The sequence below is a fragment of the Chaetodon trifascialis genome, chromosome 10 (genome assembly GCF_039877785.1).
Source record: "Chaetodon trifascialis isolate fChaTrf1 chromosome 10, fChaTrf1.hap1, whole genome shotgun sequence".
Taxonomy (NCBI): domain Eukaryota; kingdom Metazoa; phylum Chordata; class Actinopteri; order Chaetodontiformes; family Chaetodontidae; genus Chaetodon; species Chaetodon trifascialis.
In genome coordinates this window covers 19,500,739-19,525,921 of record NC_092065.1, presented here as the reverse complement: position 1 = coordinate 19,525,921, position 25,183 = coordinate 19,500,739, and the positions used below count along the sequence as shown (strand labels likewise).

The following is a 25,183-nucleotide window of genomic DNA, read 5'->3' as shown; positions in this document are numbered from 1 at the left end:
AAAAACCTGAACACACCCAGACAGAAGGTCCACAGCTGTGCACAACTCAATGCCCATTAATTTCAAAATGTGATCTAAGATGTTGCATGATGTATTTTTCAAGTGTTCAGAGACAACATTGATTTGCTGAGAAGATTTTTATTGGAATCCCAGATGTCAGAGGTTACTGAAGCAACATCACCCTGGTATACTATCTTCGTAAATGTATGCAGAAATGGTTGGTTTGGTAGTCCTTGTGTGGTCGTTCTGATGACTACTACCAGGGGATTCTCTTGCCCTCCCAGTCCAGAAGCAGCCCACTGTCTTTGTTGCTGAGTGATGACATCACTTTCATCATGCCATCTACACTCTCCAGGGTGGACAACTTGCCCTAGAGACAAACACAAGAAAGAGGAAAGTCACTACAAATACAAATCCAGAGCAATGAATACAGGCGCATCACAGTGGGGAGAAGAATGGTAGTCTAATATATGGAAGGCCAAGAAGCTCAAAAGGAAAAGTTAAAACATTTGAAACATGTTAAAACATTGATCATCATAGATTTTTAGTTTATCAGTGCACAGGATAGGAACAAAAACTGATTTGTCTCTGAATATGGTCATTATTCTGATGCTGTTGTTGTATGTTGTGTAAACATTTCTGATCATCCTAATAACCACTACACATGCATGTTTAGTTGTTCAGCCACTTGTGCATATGCAAATTCTGTTGATGTATTAATAAAGGAATAAGGCCCACTGTGCAGGAGTACACCCCTCCCCAAATATATCAGTTGTTCATTCATTTCTAGTTGTTGTATAGCATTAAGTGAACTACAGTAGAGGTTTCCTGTGACCCGCCGGTGTTGACTAAGCTGTATAACCCACAGAAAATGGTTGCTATGGTAGTGACAGAGTCAAGGTGAATCATCACAGCAAGTAGTGGGGTTTGTCAACCTCTGCCGCTCTCTTACTTCCTTTTTAGGTTGGCTAGTTACTTAGAAAACAGCTTGTATGACTGATTGTTTAAAGGGCTGACAGGAGACAGCAGGAGGACATTGAGTAAGTTCAGTATTTCTGTCTGAAATGTTGTGACATAGAAAGTGCCATCGAATAGAAGTACTCAAGTAAAAGTCAAGTACCTCAAACTTGTACTTCAGGACAGTACTGAAGTAAATGCACTCAAACAGCAAATGAGCGTTTTTGCTCATACAATGCTGCTGAAATTCCAAGTGTGACCTTTACCATTTAAAAGACCAACAGCAATTTTCTCTGAACTCACCCGTTCTCCTCCCATGTCAGTGCGGACCCAGCCGGGGTGGAGCGCTGTCACCAGTATGTTGTCTTTCTTGAAGTCCAGAGCTTGACATTGAGTCAGCATGTTCAAAGCTGCCTGGTGAGCCGCAGAAAGGACAAATGAGTTAAACAGCATCAGATTTTCTATTAAATAGGAGAACTGAACTTGCATTAAATTCACCTCCCTTTGAAAAGAGAAAGTTGAAGGCTAAGGACACCCTTTTATGACCTGACAGAGCGACTAACGGACGTGTCCTTACCCAGCACAAGTTTAGTACATTGCCATACTGTCAAACAAAAACCAGGATACAGCCATTAGGACTTAGAGATTTTTAAAATGTGATGACACTCGTTGGCAGCAACACCTCCCTGATGGGCAGAATTGTAAAGTCTGCCAAGATCAGACTGTTTGAGCAGTCAGTATTGTCATCTGATCCAATGAGTGAATCAACGAACACTCTTGGACACTCCAAACTGTATTACATTGAATTAGTTTTTATTCTAATAGTATTCAGTGTTTCTCCAAAATCCCGACAGCAAAATCCATGATGCGTGTTCCTTATGTCCCTAGTTTTAATAGCCTGAGGAGTTTATAAATGCAGACATTAAAGGACCCAGAATTGGGCTGCAGTCTTCCACAGAAAAACAAACCAAAAAATTGACAGTGCATATGTAGGTTTGACACCCAGTTGTCATCTGTAAAGGTCCTCTCCCACCAGTCTCGGTAACTCATGTGGACACTTCCTTCATTCTGGCCAGAGGTTAATTTTTTGCATGCAGCTAGCATAGAATCATGCTTTCTCATTATTACATAACAACGAGTGAGTGATTTTAGGAAAGACCTGCCAAACACAGGTGTACTTCATAATATGACAAATGGCTGCTTTCCATTTAGGTGTGTCCGTTTCAGGGCCCAGGCACTTACATGTGTGCATAATGTACTCAGACCAGTGGAATAAAGCCAACATTCATGTAATTCGTTCCACCTGTGTTTGTCCTGCTGTGTGCTACAAGTTAATAGCAGAAAAATACTCTAACTAGCTTAGTACCATCAGCATATTAATCAGTGCTGTGAGTGTGGATAAAATGCTACAAATAGAGTTTGCAGATGGACAGCAGTAAGGGACAGAGTAATTTATTTATTTATTTATTTATTTTTTACATTGTAATTATGTCAGTGAGCTAAAAAAAAACTCAACATGGCACACCTAAATCCTGTCATCACCTTCTATGTGAGATGCATCTTCCTATACTTGCAATTGATTGGTTTGTAGACGGGCATGTATCTGACGTTAGTGTGTTGTCAGTTCAGTTCCTCTCAGGTGTCAAATCCTCTTGGAAAATAATTGAAAAGTGTCCAATCTTTGTGAGTTTTTTCCAGCTGGCCCTTTATACGAGTCAATTGTATATATTTTGATACTTGTGCAGGCAGGGAAATGAGTAAGGTGAGGAATTGGTCCCAAAAGGAGACACCAGAGGCAGTTTCACAAAGGCCAACATAACGCTGTAAAAGGCCTACCTCCTCCTGTAATTGTAAAATGGTAACAGGACTGGTGAGGTAGGCCAGGGTTCAAAACCAGATAAGGCAAGCCAAACATTTACAGGCAAGAATCAAAGTCTGAAAAAGCACCAAAGCAAAATCCAAAATCACAGGTAGAATAAACACTGGAGAAATCAGAAAGACCAAACAGACTTAGATACACAAGGAACTAAGACCAACGGGCAAAGGGAGGGAAAAACACACTTTAACAGACAAGAGAGGGAAGGCAAGTTAGGGCCATGTGAAACTAATCCTAAGCAGGGCATAAAACAAAACATGACACATGAATGAACTTTCAAAATAAAACAGGAAGAAGACTCCAAGCAAACCCCAGGACCCCCCACATGTTCGACCACTGCTCTTTTTTTTCATTGCATTTTGCCTGCACGCCCTTCCTGTTCTTTTTACACTAGAAATGAACACAACCATGGTTCAACCTTAGTTTGGACTGAGGCCACCTCCTTTTGTTTGACCAAGGTTTGGCCGGTTAGGATCAAACTGAAAAGCACAAAAGTCTCGACCAAATGAGGGGTGTGAAAGGGCCTGACAGACAGTTACAATTTTAAGGCTCTAAACATTCACACCAGTGCTTTCACTTCTTCCTCCTCATTAAACCTCTGCTCAGGTAATGTAAGGTTCCCACACTCGGCGTACTAAGAAGAATTATGTGTTGTTGAAAGTTGTACTGCCCTTCAGGTGAAACAGAACCAGCAGGAGAGTCAGGGAGATTTCAGTGAAGCACAGTGTGTATCGACACGCACGACTGAGAAGAGAGCACACCTGTGTGGGTGGACCATGACTGTGACTGTGACATATTGTCCTCCACACCCAGAGATCTGCGACATCTTTGGCCTGACAACATTCTTAGCATTACTGTTTTTGTCCATGTGATGGCACGATTAAAAACTGGATGTTGTAAAAAGGAACAATCATCAAAACATTCAGTTCATGGCAGAAGACAACACACAAGTGTGAACTGTGATCCAGAAATATTTCACCATCCACAAACCATATTAATTCATATCCATTTTCACATGAAAATGATAAAGGTTTTACAGGTATATGCATTTGTGGACCAGTTTCACATCTGAAATGGCCTTTGCATATTTGGGAATCACTTCCTGTCTGTTTGTGGGCCATTTGATATTTGTAACTTCCCTCCTATATGTTTGCAGAATTGTATCCAGTTAATACAGCAGCAGATCTGTAGAGTAAAACATTTACAAATATGAGGTGGAGTTAGCAGCTACACAAACAGGTGGAGACACTCCTTCAGATGAACTGATGGAAATACAATCTGTAGTGGAGGAAGGCTAAAACAAGAGTTCACCTATCTGCCAGGAGACAACAAGGAGAAGGACGGCAGTCTGTCTCCAACCAGGAGGTGAAAGACAAAGTTGAGCATCTTTATTTAAGTTGTGATTCAGGATGGGGCATAGTTATCTCCAGGTGAATGTCCTGTGCTTTGCTTGTTCACTTACTGGCTTATATGGCCCACTGCTTTGTGATGAAATTATTTACATTTGTATAACCTTGAAGCTAAGAGCCACAGACAGAACAGGGAAGTCAGAAGATATTGAGAAACAACATTCAACACATTCTGGTCTTTTTGTGGGATTTGTTGACAAAAAGAAAAGATAATGCCAGCCTAATCTTTCAAAATAATAAGGGCACACTAAGTAAAAAGGTTAGAGAGTGTGGGAAATGGGGTCTAATGTTGGGTTAATTTGACCATAGCTGTGATCCTGAACTCCTACTTTTTGGGGCCTCTGTATTTATGACCTGACCTGATAAAGCCAAATTAGACATCTTAGTCTTCCCGAGATAATTCTTGCAGATTAGAAAAAGAACAGTGCTGTTATTTAAAATTCTCCATAAATTATGTACTTAGCCTGAGAAATGCAGATTTTGTGTAAGTTGACAGTACCTTGCTGGTCCTATAGGGGTACACCGGTGCCATCCAGAAGGTGTCTGAACATTTCTCGATGGATGAGATGATGCTGGACATGTTGATGATGGCTGACCTCCGGCAGGACATTTGATCACCTGAGACAGAGAGACAGTGAAAGACAAATGAAATAGGAATATTAATACTTAATAGTGATAACTTGTGCTCATATTGTACAAGCCTGTGTATTTTCACTGTTTTCACAGCTGTTTGAAGTACTTTCAGTGAAAGGGAAACCACAATGAAGAGTGGATAGGGGCAGTTCTGCATGATGTTGGCTGAAGCCAGCTATTTATGAATAGTTGTGATTTTTGGGTTGAAGAAAAAAAAAAGGTGCCGACTTGAGCTGACGTAGCTCAGGTGTGTACAAGGGAGCAGAATGGGCAAATGAGGCAACCCATGTTTTCAGAGGGGCAAGAGGATCAAGTACAGAGGATAAGCTGTTGTACTGTAGGAGTCCATTCGACCCAAGCTTGAAGGAGTGCGAGCAGGAACAGGGTTCAAGGTAATTAAACTGACCTTGATTTACTGTGCAGTATGTTGTTGTTGTTGTTGTTGTTGAAAAACAGAGCTTTTTGATTTGAGATGGCTAGTTCACCATGTATTGTTTTATTGCTATATGGTGTGATGTCAGGACAACAAACTAAGTCAAGGATATGGCCCGTAGTGTGGATTGTAAAGTTGACATATTGTTAACCCACATTCAGCAGCATTCAGATCCTCAGCAAAGTAATGCATTGCCCTGGAAGGAGGAATCCCAGTTCCTGCAACAATCTAGCCTAGCTTTTCATATTCTGTTGGCTGTTTTGCCGCTCTGCTGCAGCTGTACTCTGCTGTGCTGTTAGCTGAACTTGTCAAGGCTGCCCCTTCATCCGTAGTTAATGAAAAATCCATGTATAATTGTGCAGCATGAGGCAAGACACCAAAAGTGTCGATTGATTCTTCACTATTTTCAGTTCCTAACAATGCCTATATCTGAGATACAAATTCCAGCATCACATGAGAGAAAACATATTTACCTTTGTCCTTCTCTGCTGCTCTTTGGAGGAGTGGAAGAAACATCTGAAGGTAGAAAGGTGATAGTTTACATTTCATATTTGGGGTAAATTCTTTCATTCCTTTTCAAAAGTACATGGTATAACCAGTTGCATGTGCTTAGCTGACCACCGTCTGTTTCTGCTGCTGTCTTTTTGTTTTGTTTTGTTTTGTTTTGTTTTGTTTTGTTTTGTTTTGTTTTGTTTTGTTTTGTTTTATGGAATAGTGTTGTATTATGTTTTCCTGTTTGATCGGTAACACCTCAGCATTGACACAGATCCATGATGACTGCCAACACCAGATGTGCCTGTAGGTGTCGTCCTTGTTTAACAGTCAAGCAATCAACAGACAATTTCATAAGATGCTGCAAAGAATGCAGCGGTTTCCACTTTTCATCATCACAGCATCTGTTTCCATCTGTGTACCTGCAACTGTGTGTATGCACACTATGAGTGTAGAGAAGAGTGAGACAAACCAACCTTCCCAAGGAGAAATGGTCCGACCACATTGGTTTCGTATACCTCCATCATTTCCTTTTTCCCAGTGACAGATAACGTTGCTGGTGAGGGCGGTTTGTTGACACCAGCATTGTTTATGAGGAGGTTCAGAACACCAGCCCCAATTTGCTTGCTCACAGCTTGTACAGCAGCCGAGATACTGTCCTCATTTGAGACGTCTGCAGACAGACACGCACACAGCCACGTGCATATCTATATATTAATGTTACCAAAAACAAGGATTGTGTTCACGTAAAAGAACACCTTGCACACCTATGACTGGTATCAATGAATGAATGCAGTGTCATTCAGAAACAACTAGCTAGTTTGACTAGCAAGCACTAGCTAGTCAAACTAGCCTCCTTCGTTCTCTGAGGCTGTGTTCATTTGCTGCTAGGCCCAGTTCTGCTGCCTGCAGTGTAAAAACCAACAGCCGGTGCTCTGAGCTCTCAGTTAATAAGGCCACTAGCTGCATGTCAAACAGTCTGGGGAGAGGAGGAGGTCATTGGTGACTTTGAGGAGGGCCATTTCTGTATGGAAACTGCATTGAAATGGTCCAAACAGGTCATCAGAGATGCAGATGGTGTTGAGTTTTGCTTGTGACAACACATACAAGTATTTATGAAAGAAAATGGAGATTGGACATGGGCCAGAAATTACTCCAAAAATGAGATAATGATTAACAAATTCTGGTGGTTTTCAGGCTATGTTGGAGGGAGGGTGGACGTTTTACTGGCAAGGGAGGCTGAGAGAGCTGAGGGGGAGACACTATGAGATAGAGAGGAAATTATGGTTACTATCACTAAATTCATTAAGAATTAGACCTTTATTATTGATGTAATTCATATTGCATTCATAGGTGGGCATGGGTGAGGGTGGTGAGGAGTTGCACCGCCTTGTCTGGAATCTACGTGTGAGGCTTTTTTCCTCTGTGTCATCTCTGTGATGAGACAAGTCTCTAATTTGTCCTGCAACCACAAAAGCATAGTTTACAGAGGGTGGTTGTGCTAACTGCTTTAATTCAACTGTATTTGGGTGCACAGTCTAACTACATTGGTAAGTACAGTATATTATATATACTGTGAGGGTGGTGAGGAGCTGCACCAGCCTCGTCTGGAATCTACATTTGAGGCTTTCCCTGTAAAACTGTGGTGAGACAAGTGTTGCCAGAGTCGGGGCAATTGAGCCTAAATGAGGCTACATGTAACTGCACACCAACCGCTGATCTTATCCACTGGAAGGTAAAATAACCTAACGTTAGGGAGATAAATGCAGCAACAACACATTTGTAGTTGCTGGCAACAGCTGGCATAGTTGGAGGGAAATTATATAGACAATACAGGAGGCCAAAGTTAAACCAGGAAGTAGTTCCACAAAGTCAAATATGCTATAAATGTTTATAAGGGGCAGTCTGAGTTATAAGTTAATTATTAGCTTTTTTTTTCTTTTCTTTTTTTTTCTTAAAAAGTAAATATTAGATTACCCAAGTGTCCTGAAAAAGTTATTTTGTGGTTAATATCAAATGTTATTGATTTTAATAGTCAGGCCAAACAGCCTTCATGAGGGGTGGGGAAAGTGGCTGAGGGAACAAGGTAGAGTAGATGCTGCTGCATGTGAACCGTGAAAACGTGCATGTTTGTGGAGAATGTTTGTACTTGCAATGCAGTATTGTGTGCCCATCTTGAGGGGGTGTAATTCCTGTGCAGTGTGGTCTATTCTGGCACATGTCCACACACCTCTTTTTGGCCTTTCAATGTTTTGACATGCAACAGGAAATTGTTGTAACTTGAGTGAACCAAACTCCAAACTTGACATGTTTAACAAAAGTCCTGGCCTTAAGACATCTACATGCCAATAATCTATTATATTGTCTTCACCTACTGGCAACAGGATGTAAGGCTTGTGTGACAATCATCATTTGATCGACCTAGTTTTTTTTTTATTGTTAACTCCTTCACGTTTGTTCTGGACTTGATGAAAACCCATTTGGTGTGGATTAAGAAAATAAAAACATTTACTACACATGGCTCCAATTTGACTATCCCTAACATGATTGTTTCTTTTACTCATATCTAAGCAAGTCATGCTAACCTCTTGGACAGACTATTCATAGAGTGGATATCACTGTACAGTCACTTTGTTTCCAGCTGGTGAGACAGGTTATGCAGGGTGTTTGCCTTTAAGTTCTGAACTGATTACATAAATGAGTTCATAGTCATTTCATGTGTTTGTGGTGCAACTTGACATTTGAACAATGGACTTGAATTAATATCTGTACTTTTGGTGAACTTCCTGGTACATCTAAGCTCTAATCACCTCTGGTGTCCCAGCCATTCAAGACCTCTCAATGACGTATCGTGTGAGGCAGAAAGTACTAATTCAAGAACATGATACTATAACATAAGGTAATATTTCACTTCAAGTTAATATTTAAGTTAATTCATCTACACATATGTAAATGGCAGTGTGTTGTGTTTACCTAGCTTGATTAAAGTGATTTTTCCAGAATGTTGGGTGGCGAGGTTTCTCAGGGCCTAAAGGAAACAGAGTGGTATGGAAAGTGAAAGAAAGATAAGATCATAGGTGAAGGACGGACGGACAGAGACAGACAGAGAGAGAGAATTCAGAAATATGTTAATCATTCACTCATTTCATGGTCATTTGTGTCTGTCATATATTCACAGTATTCTAATGATCAACAGTTGGTGTGGCTTACACTGTAAGAAACAATGACATACATCAACAAAAGACAGGATAGAAAAAACTGCTAGTTGTACAAAGTTTACATTGGTGAGAAAATTGAATGTGGAAAGAATTTGTGTTTACACAAAAAAAAAGAAAAGAAAAGAAAACAACCCTGCAGGGCACCTTGAATTTTTGACAGATCAACACGAGCAGTTTCCCCCTGCGTTCAGTCAAATAGACTAAACATGTTCTGGACTTGTCTCTGTACTGGATACATCAATGAACCTGCTGTCTGCCACTGACTCAGATAAGATGTTGGACTGTTTAAAAGCTACAGTTGTTTGTTGAGTTATTTGTGGTTTGTATGTACACGAGAGTCATGGTAACTTGTTGACTTATGCCTAGTCCACATCTACATGGGTCTTTTTCAAAACATAGTTTTTTCTGTGTGCATCAGCCTTTCATCCACATACAAACACAGTTTTAGGTCACTGAAAACGGACCCTTTTGGAAAACTTCCAGGGTGAAGACATTTTCTGCCTTCAAATGGGCTCGTGTTTACTGTGTTCATAAGAAGAATCTGTGTGACTGTCCCACCTCTTGTGGTGTTCATGACCTCATGAATTTTCTGGAAGCTCTGATTTCACTGATGTGTGTTTGCTGACATTTTCAGAAATGCCAAAGGCCATGGAACTTTTTGTTCATTATGACTTTGCATTACATTACCTGCGAGCTATCTTGCTAAATTGTTGACCTCTATGCAGACTACAGGGCTTGTGACTACAGGGTATGGACATCTCCTTTGTCTGATATGTGAGTGTGTGCTGTTATTTCCATTGTTTGACAGCTGTGTGCACACCTTTATCTTCTTTGTCTGACGTCAAAGTGGGTGTATCCTTTGTTGAATTAAGGCGATTTCATGTAATGGTGGACATGGCCAAAATAGTGCTGATGCTAACCTTAGCTAACAGGACTTTTTACATGTTCATGCATAAATGTACAGTTACCCTTCTGTATATTGAGGAACAGTCTTCAGGATGCCCCATGTAGGTCACTGCTACACAATCAGACATTCCCGTAACACAAACCCAAACAATGAGACCAGGTCTGACCTCCAGTTTCAGGTAGCCGACCAGCTATAGCTTTTTATTCAGGCTTCTGATTGCCCAGTGTGGCTTTAAATGAAGGTTGTACGCCACTTGTTGGTTTGGCAAGCTCTCAATAGCACTTAAATCGTGTTTTTGCATTTTCATATGGATGGTCATTTTTTTAAACAGTGCTTGTGTAGATGGGATTTTTTATTTGGAACAAAGAAGCAAAACCCTCATTTTAAGAAATACCCATGTACATGTGGGCTAGGCATTACATTTCCTGGAAGAAACACCCAGTCGCTGAGGGACCTCTCCAGTTGTTACTCCTGTTACACTCTCAATCATACTGTCCAGGGTTACACCCACAGATTTTATCTTTTTAATTTTGTCGACAGGGACCAAGGGTTTTTATGTGAAAGTTAATATTTGTTACTAATTCAACACTTCTCAAACCCAATTCCAAAAAATGGAATGCTGTGTAAAAAACTGGGAAATGCTCCAAAAACACCTGTTTAGAACATTCCACAGGTAAACAGGTTCACTGGTAACAGGTGATAGTGTCATGATTGGGTATGAAAGACCTGGAAAGACAACAAGCAAGGATGGAGAGAGGTTCACCACTTTGTGAACACATGATTGCATAAAGGATATTAATACATGGACTCAGGAACACTTTGGTAAATCATAGTCGGTAAACACAGTTCATTTGCAGATGATTGCATTCTGTTTTTATTTAACACTGACACAGCATCTCAGCTTCTGGGGATTTTTTGGGAATTGGGGTTCTCGTTTGTCACTATGTGTTGTTGAATTTCCATTGTGCTTACAAACTTCAGCTCATCTGGGAGCAACCCAGTCTCCCAAAACTTCTGTTTATGTACAGCTAATATGCAATAGCAAATTCATTTTCAAACAAATGTTAAAATAAAGTGGAAAGCCACAAAATGTCCATACTGGATGTAACAACAAAATGTTGACTGACCTTTTATTTTTCATTTAATGCTTCTCTCCTGGTGATTCCTACTTCCAGACTTAAAAACAAAGATGAGTGTTTGCCGTCACGGCACGCCAGAGGAGTTTAGGATGGCTATGTCTATTACTTCATTTAAGTCCCTTTTTAAATCACACTTTTCTTGTCTAGTCTTCCTGTGATCTTGTTTTTATTGTTTTGTGATTGTGATCTTCCTTATTGTATTCATTATTAGCAATTTCCTGATTACTGTTTGATGTTTTTATCCCATAAAGCACTTTTTAGATAGGTGCTATATATTAATAAAGTTTATTACTATATTATAATTCATATTAGAGTGACTGTCTTTAAGTGCCCTGAAACAATGTTTGTGTAAACCTTGACAAAGCACTTATTTTTTAACCCAAAAATCTCAATTTTAGCAAAGCCTTGTTGTAGCCTCACCACCTCCCTCAACTTCTGTGCAGTTGAACAGTGCAGTACTTTGTGGACAAAACATTGCCACTGCTCATAACCCATGCAGCAATAATGCTACCTTTTGGGGAAATATATATACGCACAGCAAAGTGCAACCATACAACTCATTATTTTAGTATGTCACTCAGAATAAGCATCATATAGCCTTTGGAACAAAGACTAATAAAATAAATTTAGAACTGAACTAAATGTGTTCAGTACACTGTTTATGGGTTCCAGCGATTAAATTCAAAAATCACTCAGTGTTTGAACAAATAATTTTGGATTCACACTTATTAATCAACAATTCCTTCAGCCCCTCAGAGATAGATTATGGTCATTAAATGCTGCCTCACGTGAGTCCAGAGAGATATGGACCCTGGGTAGGTGTGTGTTAGCAATAGATTTGACAACTATGACAAGTATTCATGTTTGACTATCTTACCTCAGCCCCGCTTCCCTCTGGCTCTCTGCAGCAGGCATAGATGTGAGCCCCAGCTCCTGTCTTCTCTGCCAGCTGTTTGACCAGTTCGAAACCAATGCCTCTGTTGCTTCCAGTCACTAAAATGTTGCCTCCCAGTTTCTCTGACATGTTGGCTGTCAAAGCTCAGCGGCTGTCTGACGACTCTTGTGACTGTGAGTGATCTTATGTGAAAGCACAGTGTTGCTGTAATGCTTGTCCTGAGTGCATCGTGCACTTGATATAGGTGTGTACTGTACAAGAAGGCGGGAACAAGCTTCTCACCTCTGTGTGTATAAACATTTCACCTACTGTATTGCTGTGTATTTGGACAACTTTTACCTTAGTCCTCTTTGTGCATCCTCCTTGTTGCAATTTTTTATTTTATTTTTTTATTGAGGGACATTGGTCTGTCAATAAAGATTTATTCAGATCAAAATTTGCCAATCTTCTCCCACCTCATACTGATCCTTTGTTCAAGAGCTAATTTCTCTTGACAGTGCTTGCTTGGCTGACACTTACATGCTTACTATGGCAAGATTTCAACAATGTGGTAACTCAGTGTGCATCTGTGCTCTAACAGTGGAATCTGATGTTGTCCCACACAGAATGAGTAAATCTGTGACGATGTCAAGACTCAGAATATGTGGAAAGTGTGTAGTTAACCGCAGCTGCAGACATATGAAGTTACCACATTGCCAGAAACTAAAGAATTCTTCCTCTTCTTGTCTTCAGGGCCACTGTTTTAAGGACAGCCAAACAGTATGCACTGAAACGTTTCACAACTGGCCAGATAAGGAAAGAGCTGTCATGTTTTCAATTCAGATGCTTGGTTGATGTCATTTACTGTGGAACTAGATCAACACAGGTCTCGCACATAAATAGATGAAAATAACATATAATTACATTTATGTGGAGCTGCACTGATCAATATTTTCATAGTAACAATAGTTTAAATGACCATGTCTATTGTTTAAAGAACTTCTCATAGAGATGAACCAATAGATCTCCTCAGTTCTATTGAGCCATTTAGCATCTATTAAGTTCTGGTTTTACAGGGCTAGATGGTCGTGAGCCAGAATGAACTAGAAACATGAAACTCAGCCAAATAACTGGACGTGATGTGCATGTACTGTTCAAGAAAAATGAGTCCAACTGGCCGGGTGTGGCGCTGTAATTAATTTTGACTTGAAAATTGAAAAACTTTGAAAAATGAAATTTGAAAATGAATAGAACTTTTTGAATTCTGACTGCGCCAACACCCAAATGGGTATACAGCATCACAGGTCTGACATACAAATTATTGATAGAAATGAACAAGATTAGTTGAAAAATATGGCCGAAAAAGTTTGCCAGGGGCGGAGCTTAGCAGCAAAATGGCCGTAACCTCTTAATGATCTGTCCAACTGTCATAAATCTTGGTACATTTCTTCAGGTGATGATTGGAAAAGCCTACAGAAGCAGTTTCAGCTCAACCCATAGGGGGGCCCACAAATACCAAAAACATGTACGTGTAAAAGTTTGGGGGGCAAGTGTTAACCAAAATCTGTAGCACTATATTGATTGCAAATGCAAGTGGGTGTTGCCTATCACATATTTGCTCATTACCCGTCATATAACTTCGAGCAATCCTGATTAAACTTAGAGGAGACAGTGAGCCACAGTTCACCTGAACTTTTCCCTTTTGCAGGTAATCCATGGTGTTCTGCTATTTGTACGAATTGTTTTGAGAAATGCACTTACTGTTTTGCAAATGTCGAGGATGATTCGAGAAATGTACCAAAGCGACTGAGGAAAAACTGTTATAAAGACAAAGAAACAAGGCAAACATGATTTTCCTGATAAAACATCATTATAACCTCTCAGCATAACACACATGATTACTGACGAAGAGGAAATAAATGCTAACATTAACACAAAATGAGTAAAGATTACACAATTCTTTTATCAGTACTAACAAAATACCACTGAATGAACATTAAGCATACCCTGGTAGTGTGGATGAGCCATTAATGATCATATGGGGCGGCTGTGGTTCAGGAGGTAGAGCAGTCGTCCACCGATCAGGAGGTTGGTGGTTCAATCCCTGGTCTCACCAGTCCACATGCTGAAGCATCCTTGGGAATTCATACGTACATCGCTTTGGATAAAAGTGTCTACCAAATGACTGATTGTAATATGAACCATAATATTAACTCATTAACTCTCCATAGAAGGAGGAAAAGGTTTCCACCCTGAACCAACCAGGGGGATAGAGTGCAGAATGACAAGTTTAAGTAAAAGTCACCTGGTCAGAAAAACTACTAAAGTAAGAGTTAAAGAGTAATCAGTAAAAAATGCTAAAAAAAAAAAAAAAAAAAAGTACTACTTTGAGTCGTGAGTACTAGTTACATTTGGGGTGTTTTTTCATGTCATGTGATAAAGAATAGAACTGTGATCCTAAAAAGAATCACAGGATTTTGTTTGGTGTGCAGATAAGTTGGTTCATAATATTCTTTGGTTGTCACATTTCACACGTACATTGTGTGACTTTCAAGTCAAAACCGTAAATAATTAATGAGGTCAGGGCAGATAAGAGAAACATTAACTGATTTGACTTTGAAGTGACATTAACTTTAACCCAGATGTCACCCATGGATGCTGTTTGGAAAAGGGCAAGCACTTTCAAAAAAAAAATACTTAGCAGACAATTGGATGTCTATCACGGTCTAACTTCAACCAAGCAGACCAACAAATCACAGGGTTGGAGAGCAAAAATCTTGCAGAAGCCAATCGGGAGAAGAGCGAAAACATGTTTCTGTCTGAGAGAAGTCCTCAGCGCTGTTACATTTCTTTCAATGGAGAAATATCCTCCAGTTAGAAACAGTAAACAGGAACAAACAACACGATTTATCCTTGCTCTGATTTTATGGTGCCGTGGAAATGCATGTCTTGTCTAAAGAAAATAAAAAGGAACAATTCAAACTTTGCTTGATTGTGATGGATAAAATGCATCCATATAATTTTTTTTTTTTTCATATCATAGTCCCCGCCACAATCGTCTCCTGTTTGACTATTGTTTGCATTTGTGATGACAATGTTTGAGCCTCGTACTGTCAGAAATATCATGTCTCTGTATCGTTCTGTCTGCCTGCACAGAATGTGTAGTAACTCCAACCTTTGATGAAGAGGGTCAAGGAGATTACGAACCGGGACCAGATGGCCTGACGTCTTTATCAAGAATCCCGCCGACAAAAGGAATTAACAGCAGTGTGAAGAGTTTAAATCAGAATATATTTTAACAGGTCCATTTAGGTAGATTTCTTGATTTATGAGAAGGTTAGAGGAGTGTTGGGGAAATCAGTTATTCCAAGGTGCATCACTGTTTACAGCGAATCCTGAGGAGCCACATGAGAGCAAACATGTAGGAGACTGAGGTTTTAAATATGACCTTGCTACATCTGGAAGAGATTACCTGTGAAGGACAGCACATCTCCTGCAGGTAGACACACACACACACACACACACACACACACCCACACCCACACACACACACACACACACACACGCTGTAACATACACAGTATCAGTAACATATATCAGTCACGGTGGCTCACCGTGCCTAAATTTTCAGCCACACAGTAATACCTTGTTCCTATTGTTATCGTTATTTGTCAGCAGTAATTCTGTCACTCAAATGGCATTGTCAGAGCACCATTGGACAATATTTGAAGTATGTGCCTACAACAGCTGTAGGCCTTTACTGTGAAAGTGGGATTGTTCAAAATGCCAGTGGGAGGTCCCTGATGTCACCAAAACCTATATTGATACCACATTTTTCTAAAGATTTTAAGACATTTATGTGCACTTTATTTCACCCTTAATAAATATGATAAAAGAAAGTTGACTGAGATGAGTGACTCTCCTTTTTACCTCAGTTATGGACACACTCATAGCAGTCTGCTGATGTAGCACTGGAGCCTGTGGGAGGCTACCCAACAGCATGAGGTCAGTGCAGTGGAAGGTGAGACATACAACACGCCTCTCATGTGTTTCCTGTGATGCTGACCGGCAGTACAGTGATGGTCCAAGGCCAAACTGAGTGTTACAACAAGGGTGATGCACTAAATGCATTCATTTCTCATCTTTGGACTGAGTACAGAGTTTACATGTGATTGTTAGTACATTCTATGGAAATGGGACAAGTTCCACAGGGACTATCAGACAAATACACAGCAGATGTACTCAGAGGAAGCTTTGGGTTTGTCTGTGGGTAAACGCAGAGCTTGTTTTGTCTGCTGCATCAAACCACTGACTGCAGCTTCAGCAAGAGGCAGCAAATAGTTGTCGAATCATAATGCTTTGCTTCTATGTGCTAACATTGTCTCTTTTTCTGTCCCGTGTCAGAGATGGTGCTGGTTGATCATGAAACTCAGTTTGGAAACGTTTGTTGTTAAGAACGGCTCTTAATTGTTAGTTCACCACAAGGTGGCCGTGATGTCATTGTTGTGGTGAGAGCACCATCTTTGGGCCAAATTCACAAATTCAACATTTCTGCTGACTATGTGCTATGTACCACTATCACTACTTTATTACCTTGGTCACCAAGGCTTTTATTGTAATTGTAGAGAAAATCAGACAAGTCAGCAGAGTATTGTCTCTCTCTGTTCTGTGGTAACATGAGAGCTCCATAAAGCTTACTGTGGAATTACAGTATGCAGCGCAAGACACGACTGATACATGATGACTCAGTTAATTGAGCTGATACTTAGCGTTCATCTGCCAGTAGTAGACAGCCAGTAACAGTTTTGTTATAGCTTGATGTGTGATGGCTTTAAACACATTGTTGGGTATCGTTAGCCACTGGATCTCTTCACACCACAACTCACTTTCTGTCATTATTTTGTTGTATTTTCTTCTCTTGGTCTGTTGGACACCTAGAGGCTCATGACTTTAGCTTTATGCTTTGTCATATGCATATTAATATGCAACCTCTTCACTGTCAGAACTAGTATTGAGATCCATTCCTTTCTTACTGTTAAACCTGAACGCTCTCTCTTATCAGTTTGCCCTTCAGACTTTTGCGATTACTTTGTGAGCGCAGAAAAAGCCTACAGGCGCAGCAGCACAGAAGCTTGTGTCGTCCATATCCATAAAACTCACCAACACTCCCTTCTGAAGTCATGTTTCTTTGTTATTGTTAGCTGTAATCTCTTATAAAAGCTTTAACTGTGTTCACTCCTCTCCATCCTGCTGTTCTCACACACCTGTCTGAGCCAGCTGCGACCCCTGACTCACTCATGGACCTGCCTCTTCTGTTGAACTGTGGTGACATTTAGAGCACAAAGGTCTCAGACTTGTGGGAAATTTCTTAAAAACCGACATGTTGAATAAACAATCTAAGAACTTTTTTCAACTTCTGTCTTTATCTTGGGATCTTGAAGGAGGTTTTCTTTTCTGCACCTGTAAGATGAGGGTTGCTGGTTATATGTAGTGGACATAATGCAGGCCCAGAAATGACAAACATCACCAACCAGCTAAGAGTCTTGTCAGTTTTCCTTTAATTCATCTTTATGCTCTGTCCTAAGACAAAAAAATAGCACCAACGTAGGGCTTAACCTGATACAAGCTTATGTTTGAAGGGCAAAACCATAAAAAATCAAAACATAAAAATAGTTAAACAATACCACTGTGTAGGTACAACAACTTAGCGATGGCTCCTCTGTTGGAGACCATTGCCTGATCATGTTATTTTCTGTGTGGAGCAGCTGAATCCAGAGAAGCACTCTTTGACAACGTTTCCTCTTTTTTTCAGAGTAACCTTTAGCTGTAAAGTTCCCGTACAAGTCAAGTGATAAGAAATAATAAATATCAGAAGCAAAGTAAAGGAGTACACTTGATATCTTACTTTACAAAGTTAGTACTGCTTCATCGCTTTTTTCCTGGAGGACAGAAAGACTTGCTGTGTGTGTGTGTTTGGGAAAAACAGGTTTTTAGCTATTTTTGTCCTGTATGATTCAAAACAGATTATTATTATAACATTATTATCAAGCTACAGAAGCTTCTAATGACATTACTCCTCGGTGGACTGACGTGAGATGTCGACTTTTGCTTGAGGTGGAGATCTTTGATCATAGAGGTTTCCATAGCCGTCAGCCATGTAATGTTTCGGACGCTGTGCTTTTTTGTTTCTATTGCACACAGAAAAGGTGATGTGTTGCCATGAGCCAAATGAAATTCATGTCCAAGATCCTTGCTCTTGATCAGACAGAGCTGCAGCGGGATGCCTGTTACCTCAAGCGACAATCCAAAATGGAGAATGATGTTTGGGAGCTTCTGCTTCCCTCTAGTGGTATAAACTGTGAACTACATCACATCACACAAACAGTTCCAGTTCGACAGTTTATAACACCTTTCACTTTGTGATTAGACCTGGTGACAGCTGCCAGATGTTAAGGTATATTTTATTAGTCAAATACCTCACAAATATATGCGCTTTAATGAGTCCCAATTCAGAAAGCTCACCCTCACAAAGACTTACAAATGACGGTACGTGGACGCCATTGTTTTTTTTTTTTTTGCCAGATATGTCTTGAAGCAAAACACAGGTCACACTGTAAACTATATCAAGGAAACTTTCCCCGCTGGCCTTTATCATTTTACTGTCAGTTAGACACCTGTCTGGTAATAAACCATATTTATCAAACAGCTGACAGGGAAAGATTAAGGTAGACATCTTTCACTTTTACTCCTAAACATCTGAATACAAGCTATTTTTCATATTTTCACTCAAAAATGCTCTTAAATTTAAGAAAGGTCTCTTAGGAGTATTGAGGTCTTTGATGGCTGCAGTGCAGACATAGAGACGCAGACACACACACATGCACACACACACACCCCTTCTAAGACATGTTTTAAAATGTAAAAAGCAGTATAGGTAATATGTATAATACATAATATGAAGCAACACTTGTAATTCAGAATAGGCTAGTGTTAAGCAACTTCGCTTTCCCGTAAACTTGCATCCAAACGCACATTTGATAGGATGATGCATCGCTTTATGTTTCCAGTTGATCACTGTAAAAAGTGAGCTTCACGGTCACTTGATAAATCTGCCTTATTGCTCCCTTTTAGCAAAGACAATTTTTCACTCATTGGAGCATTCTTAGTGTTCTTCTTAAATGTTTGATAATTATGCCCAGCAACGTCTCAACACACCAATCAATTTCTGGCTCTCAGGGTAGACAGTTTCAATTTGGGAGGAGGTGTAGGTTCAGAGAGGACTACTAGGCCTTGAAACACCGTAGCAGGTGCATCCAGCTGTTACCCACAGGTAACAGGCTGCCCTTAACACACATTACTCTTTCAGACTTTCCTTCAGTGTTAGAGGAATCCCAGTCTTAAGCTTGTCGATGTCCCGGACGTCACGGTGTCCTGTCAGCATCTCCCTCTGGTACCTGCCACAGTTCAAACTGGACTTTATATTGACAGTTCTGATACACTGTTGAGTCCAGTCTCTTGCGAGTGCTCCAAAACACAAGCACTACATCATGTAAAACAAAGCCATGTGTGTTTTTGTATTTGTGGGTATCAAAAATGGCCGTCCACTTTATCAGTTCAACCTGCTTCTCTTTTCTCATCCAGCAGCATGATTTGCAGCACTCAATCAGATGTTTACGTCCCGGACATCTGTGGGTGTAGTCGAGAGGTCCTGCCCCTCGCTGATGCTCTTCGTTTCCATGGTAACCGAGTGCTGCTGCTGTTGTGCCTGTCTGAGACTGGTTTCCAGCAGCGACTCGATCTGTTCCTGGCACGCCCTGAGACAGTCCTGAAGAGTGAGAGTGAGAGTTAGTTTGAACATCAGAGCTCATCTTCGTTCTGTGAGTGTGGCTGTAATGTGTGCTGATCATGTCGTGGGCAGATGTACCCACCGGGTCGCTCCTGATGGTCTGTGCCAGCTGCTCTGTCAGTTTCTGAGACATCGTGGCACTGCCCACCATTCTCATCTGTAGGCCCTCCATTGCTGCCACCGTGCTGCCTGCTGCGATCATGGACGGAGGGCTCGCGATGAATTTAACATCTGGGGAGCATCAGAATGAAGCTTTATGTTAATATGACCCCTTCTTTAAGAGCTGATGACAATTATAAGAACCAAGAAAAACATTCAGAATTCACTCTTTAAAGTCACTCTCAGACAGGATTTTACAACTCTGGAAAGTTATCAAGGTGGCAACGATTTCATTTTTTGTTGAAACAAACATGAGATAAACAGTAGAAGTACAGCATTCATGTTAAAAGGTAATCTATAGCCTCTGAAACGCTCCAGGTGGGGTGCGCAGCCACGTGGAGGGTGTAACAAGAGTGCGTTGCAGACATAATGCCGCTGAGATGTTGTAGGTACAATGTGAAAATGGTAAATTAAAGCTGCAGTAGGCAACAATTAAAGACACACAAAGCAAAGCCCTCCACTTCTCTCTCTGCTGCCTTGCATCGGTTTGGCTGTTTGTGCTTCCAGGCCAGTAAGCAAGAGATCAAAGTCTACATTTGTTAAGATGTTTTTTTCCTCGTGTCAGTACTGTCGTCCTCCAAATTTCATATATGAAAATTAGCTTCATTATGGAAGGAAGTATGAATTATTCAATTAGTCCACATTTCCTCAGATTGATGTGTTAATTAAAGCTGCTGCAGGATCAATCTGACGTAACGGAATTGTTGGTTTCTTTGTAGATAAAAGAGCTTGGTCTGTACTAGCTCTATATGGAAAGTGTCCTGAGACAACTTCTGTTGTGATTTGGCGCTATACAAATAAATAAATTGAATTGAATTGAATTGTAGCGGGCTGCACAGTGACGCAGCAGGTAGTGCGCGTGCCTCACAGCACGAAGGTTGCCGGTTCGATCCCCGGGTCAGGCGGGGCCTTTTCTTCCCGTGCATGCGTGGGTTCTCTCCGGGTACTCCGGCTTCCTCCCACAGACCAAAAACATGCTCATTAGGTTAATTGATGACTCTAAATTGTCCGTAGGTGTGAGAGTGAGTGTGAATGTTTGTTTGTCCTTGCATGTGGCCCTGCAATCGGCTGGCGACCGGCTCAGGACCGCCTCTCGCCCATTGTAGCTGGGATAGGCTCCAGCCCCCCGCAACCCCGAAAGGGATAGGCGGTATAGATAATGGATGGATGAATTGTAACTGTCAGAAGGAATACTGCACAACTAAGGATGACCTTAACAAGTGGCTCAGTGGAATTGGTGCCGTCTTAGTAAACAGATCTAAATGGTAAACCGCCCGAGACAAATGTCCCCCTTATATAAACACAGTCATGTATGTAATAAAGACCAATGCATACCTGTAGCACACAGCGCCACAAAGGTCTGAGCGTGCTTCCTGAGGATGGGCCTGTTCTCTCTCCTGACATGCAGCTGAGACAGGAAGTGGTCAATGAAGTCAAGGGGGGTTACTGAGGCCAGGTCCCACTTCAGCTTGTTCAAAACCAGCAGCTCCATTTGCTGTGAGCAGATGTGGACAGAGAGAGGGACAGAAGGACAGGTTCAAGTGTGATCCAAACAGACAGATGCAGGGATTAACAAAGATGGTGATGGACATTTTTGTGTCTGCTTGGTGGGATTTTGGGCTTTAAGGTGGCAATGGAGGAAAGGTCCAGGGGTCATCCTGGACCTTTGACTGTCTATAATGTGACTGTCCATGACTGTCTATAATGAACTTTCAGTTCATTCTGTTCAGTCATGGTCAAACGTGCTGGTCAAGAGGAAATTTTAACCTTGTGGTGGTGCTGCATGATTAGATCAGGAGATTACCAAAACTATTAAGAATCCTCAAGGGACCATAAAATCCATAAGAATATGGCCACTACCTGCTGAGATATCTTGATCTGAACAGAAGAGTTCAGACATGCAGGAGGCCACAATGTTTTATACATATGACCATAAATTATGGTGTCCACACTTAGACAGAGAGCTGTAATGTGCTGGTCACTACTGAATGACTTACCAGCAGCTGGGTAATTGTGATAGAGTTGTCTGTGTAGATGCAGAGTTTCTCAGCAGTGAGTGGGATGGTCTCCTTCAGTTTGGAAGCCAGGAACATACAGGCAGCCCCCAGCAGCTGCAGATGGTTCTTCTTGGTGGGCTCCACTGACAGGAAACGGTCCATGTAATTCATAGCCAGAGGGAAAACCTCCTCCTCACACTTCTGCTCCTCACATACCTGCAAAGACAAACCGGGCGACAACACTGCCATTAAATACGGCTTCTTCATCAATGATGTTTGAAAATTCACCGGTGCAACTATCAGTTGTATGAGTTTAAGTCACAGAGAGCTGCTCACTCAGCTTTTTAGGGCCACAGCAATCCCTGACTTCATGTTACTTTACCCCACGAAAGAAAAGGTTGTCTCTGTACATTTCTTTCACCTACGTGCTTCATTGAGTATATTATTCATTTTTACTGCACATACTGCAAACAAAAGAGGTCACAAGCTAGTGTGATGCCAGTGTAAGCTTTAGGGACTCCTATTTCCAGGACTCCGTTCCATGGAGTCAGCAGTACATGCAGTGATGTTTACTGGGAACAAAATGGCAGATTTTGGCGAGCATGTCAGACTATGTCATGACAGTAAGAGAATTAAGAAACTAACATAGAAACCCGAACAGTTACAGTGAAAAAAAAAAAAAGACTAGTCGCAAGACCATTTTAATTAATTAAACCACTTCACAAGTAAAAGCGAACATTACTGGTTGCAACTTTGTTAACATGAGAATTTGTTGCTTTTCTTTGAAATCATTAACTGGAAAAAAAAAAAAAAGTGCTCTATGCAGAAAAATCCCCCCATGACTGTTATATATTATATCATAACATAATTACTACTCATGCATTAATGCAAAGCAGGGTTTACTGTTGTATTTGTTTGAGGTGGAGTTCATTTTAACTATTCTGTATAGGACTGTACCTATGACTTTTTTCATTATGGATTCATCTGCTGATTGCTTTCTCCATTAACTTTGGAAAAATTCAGAAAATAGTAAGCAGGAATGTCAAATTATTATCGCAATAATTGCTGGATAATTTTTAGCTGTACTTGTATGAACTGTTGGATAAATTCTTTCACAACAAAAAAATATTTCAGACACTTTTAATGTGTTTTGTATGTAAAAATCTTAATATGTAAAGTCAGGAGTAGCTAAAGCTTTCAGATAAATGTAGTGATGTAAAGTACAGCATTTCCCTCTGTTGCCCTCATGGATTAGTGGCAGACTTCTGTCACTGCATGAGGAAAATCAAGACTGAACAGCATCGTGCAAAAAGACGACAAGCACCAGACTGCAGTAAAAACAAACAAACAAACAAACAAACAAACAAACAAACAGTCATGCTCGTGTAGAGTGGCTGTCCCGGTAGCTGTGTGACAGGCCTGGAAAGCTGCAGAAATGTGAAATCCAGGTCTAAAGGAAGGACGTGGAGCGTCACTAGTGGCGAAGCTTGAGAAGTTCCTCACGAGCCCCCAACACAAAGGCAGCGCGTGGTCTGATAGACTGGCAGCTAGCAACATTTTTCAACAATATTTTAAAAATATTTCTGGGTTATTTAACGATATCTCACGATTTGTCTTCTCTGGGGAGTTGAATTTTCTCTCTACACTCTCAAGTTAAACGCGCATGGAAATAGTTTATTGTAAGTAAAGCCGGCGTCTCGTTTGTTTAAGTCCTGACTACTTTTCAACTCCATAAACTGCCGCAAAAAAATAAATACCATTTTACACTCGGTAGACTCAATTTCACCTCATCAACACGCTACATGTAGTTACAAAATATACTTTGTGGACCAGTATTGTGCCAATGGTCAACTAATGATATGTACTTGATAGCAACTCCAGCACGTTACTCCATTGACAAAAAACCGAAAATCCAAAGTCGCTGCTTGTTTATCGACAAAACTGCATTACATGTGACTTATCCAGGCACTACCGAGCCTTATGGACTAGGACTTCAATTCGGCATCCATTTCGTCCACCTTTGGAAAAATAAATACAGACACCTTTTATTCCTCTGTCCCCTTCCATAACCTCAGCAGTGGTGCTAGTGAGCAGCCTGGATATATTCATTTCACTGTGAGATATCATTTACGTTACATATTCTGTTGCATGTACGCCGAATTCACCGACGGCTCTTACTATACTCGCAAAGAGACGACACATTATTGTACCAAGAAAATTACTGAGCAGATAACCAAAGCAGATTTAAAACACCAATTTTGTGAACGCGATCCTGGTCGTACAACACATGTGTACTGGCTTTAACTCACCTCCAAAATCCAGGTAGCCACTATCCTCCTCATGTACGGAACTACTTCTCTCTGGACGCATTTGAAGTAGTTTGGAGCGGGCAGATACTTGTCCTCAGCACGCAGCAGAGTCTGCAACACCCGGTCAGTCAACAGGTTGGAGTCCCGGTAGGCCCTCCGGATGGCAGGCCTGTCTCCCTCACAGCACAACAACTGAGTTTCCATTTACCTTCCTCTGCCCCTAACCTAACACGCTGTGTCTGTTTCAACTCTTTCCTTCGGCCACTGTGCTATCAGACCTGAAAACAAGCTTTGACTTGGCTCTCAGTAACGAATTGTTAGCCGCTCCACATTTTAGAGACAAAAGGGTCTTCCAACTTTCTTTTTACTTGTGGCAGAATATTACCACCTTTAATTGCCGGTTTGAGTAGTGATGAAAAATGCAGGCTTGGTGAATGAAACGATTCCTTGTTTGTCCTCGTTGTGTCTGTGGCTTAGTTTATTCCTTTTCCGCCTGGTTATGAGTTACTTTCTTTTGTTGCACGCGACAGAATTACAGGACAAACCGGAGTAGCAGCAGTCCCTCCAGCGACAGACTGGAGCAAGTATACAATCAACCCCCTGCTGCTGCGCTGTTTTGTCACTGGACCGCGTCAAGTCAGCTAGCATATGACAACGTCCTACCAAGAATTTCAAAATAAAATAGCACGACGTTTCCTCTTTTCTTCTTTTTTTTTTTTCTACCGCTGAAGATCACATCAAGAAACTATATTTAAATGATCGGTTCAGCTGAATTAGACTACAAAAATATATACTTTTAGTGATCTATAAATGTTGAGTTGTTGTTTTGTGCTGAGATTTTGAAATATCCACTGTTAAGACTTCTGACAGCATCACACGCACTGCAGTGCAAAAAGGTTGTACTTAAAATGTTATTTACTTCCGAATTATTGAG

The 25,183-nt window shown here is 40.8% G+C and overlaps 2 protein-coding genes across 2 annotated transcripts; both read right to left on the bottom strand.

Moving 5' to 3' along the window:
• Positions 1-253: 253 nt before the first annotated feature.
• On the bottom strand, positions 254-12,149 carry LOC139337910 (C-signal-like). The gene is made up of 7 exons (XM_070972743.1): positions 11,942-12,149; positions 8,774-8,828; positions 6,277-6,473; positions 5,782-5,824; positions 4,742-4,860; positions 1,261-1,371; positions 254-370 (listed from the first exon to the last, which is right to left on the bottom strand). Exons 1-7 carry the CDS (start codon positions 12,086-12,088, stop codon positions 257-259), a joined length of 786 nt encoding a protein of 261 aa, XP_070828844.1. The 5' UTR covers positions 12,089-12,149; the 3' UTR covers positions 254-256.
• Positions 12,150-17,474: 5,325 nt separating this feature from the next.
• On the bottom strand, positions 17,475-24,899 carry LOC139338182 (G1/S-specific cyclin-D1-like). The gene is made up of 5 exons (XM_070973144.1): positions 24,250-24,899; positions 21,941-22,156; positions 21,279-21,438; positions 19,867-20,015; positions 17,475-19,763 (listed from the first exon to the last, which is right to left on the bottom strand). The coding sequence occupies exons 1-5, from the start codon at positions 24,451-24,453 to the stop codon at positions 19,602-19,604; spliced, it is 891 nt and encodes a 296-aa protein (XP_070829245.1). The 5' UTR covers positions 24,454-24,899; the 3' UTR covers positions 17,475-19,601.
• Positions 24,900-25,183: the final 284 nt, after the last annotated feature.

Coding starts and splice junctions, on each gene's coding strand:
- LOC139337910 (XM_070972743.1), bottom strand. CDS start 12,088: ATGTCAGAGAAACTGGGAGGCAACATTTTAGTGACTGGAAGCAACAGA. Junction 6,474..8,773: donor AATCACTTTAATCAAGCTAG/GTAAACACAACA, acceptor GTCTGTCTGCAG/ACGTCTCAAATGAGGACAGT. Junction 371..1,260: donor CTGACATGGGAGGAGAACGG/GTGAGTTCAGAG, acceptor GTTTGTCTCTAG/GGCAAGTTGTCCACCCTGGA.
- LOC139338182 (XM_070973144.1), bottom strand. CDS start 24,453: ATGGAAACTCAGTTGTTGTGCTGTGAGGGAGACAGGCCTGCCATCCGG. Junction 21,439..21,940: donor TCACAATTACCCAGCTGCTG/GTAAGTCATTCA, acceptor ATCTGCTCACAG/CAAATGGAGCTGCTGGTTTT. Junction 19,764..19,866: donor AGACCATCAGGAGCGACCCG/GTGGGTACATCT, acceptor CTCACTCTTCAG/GACTGTCTCAGGGCGTGCCA.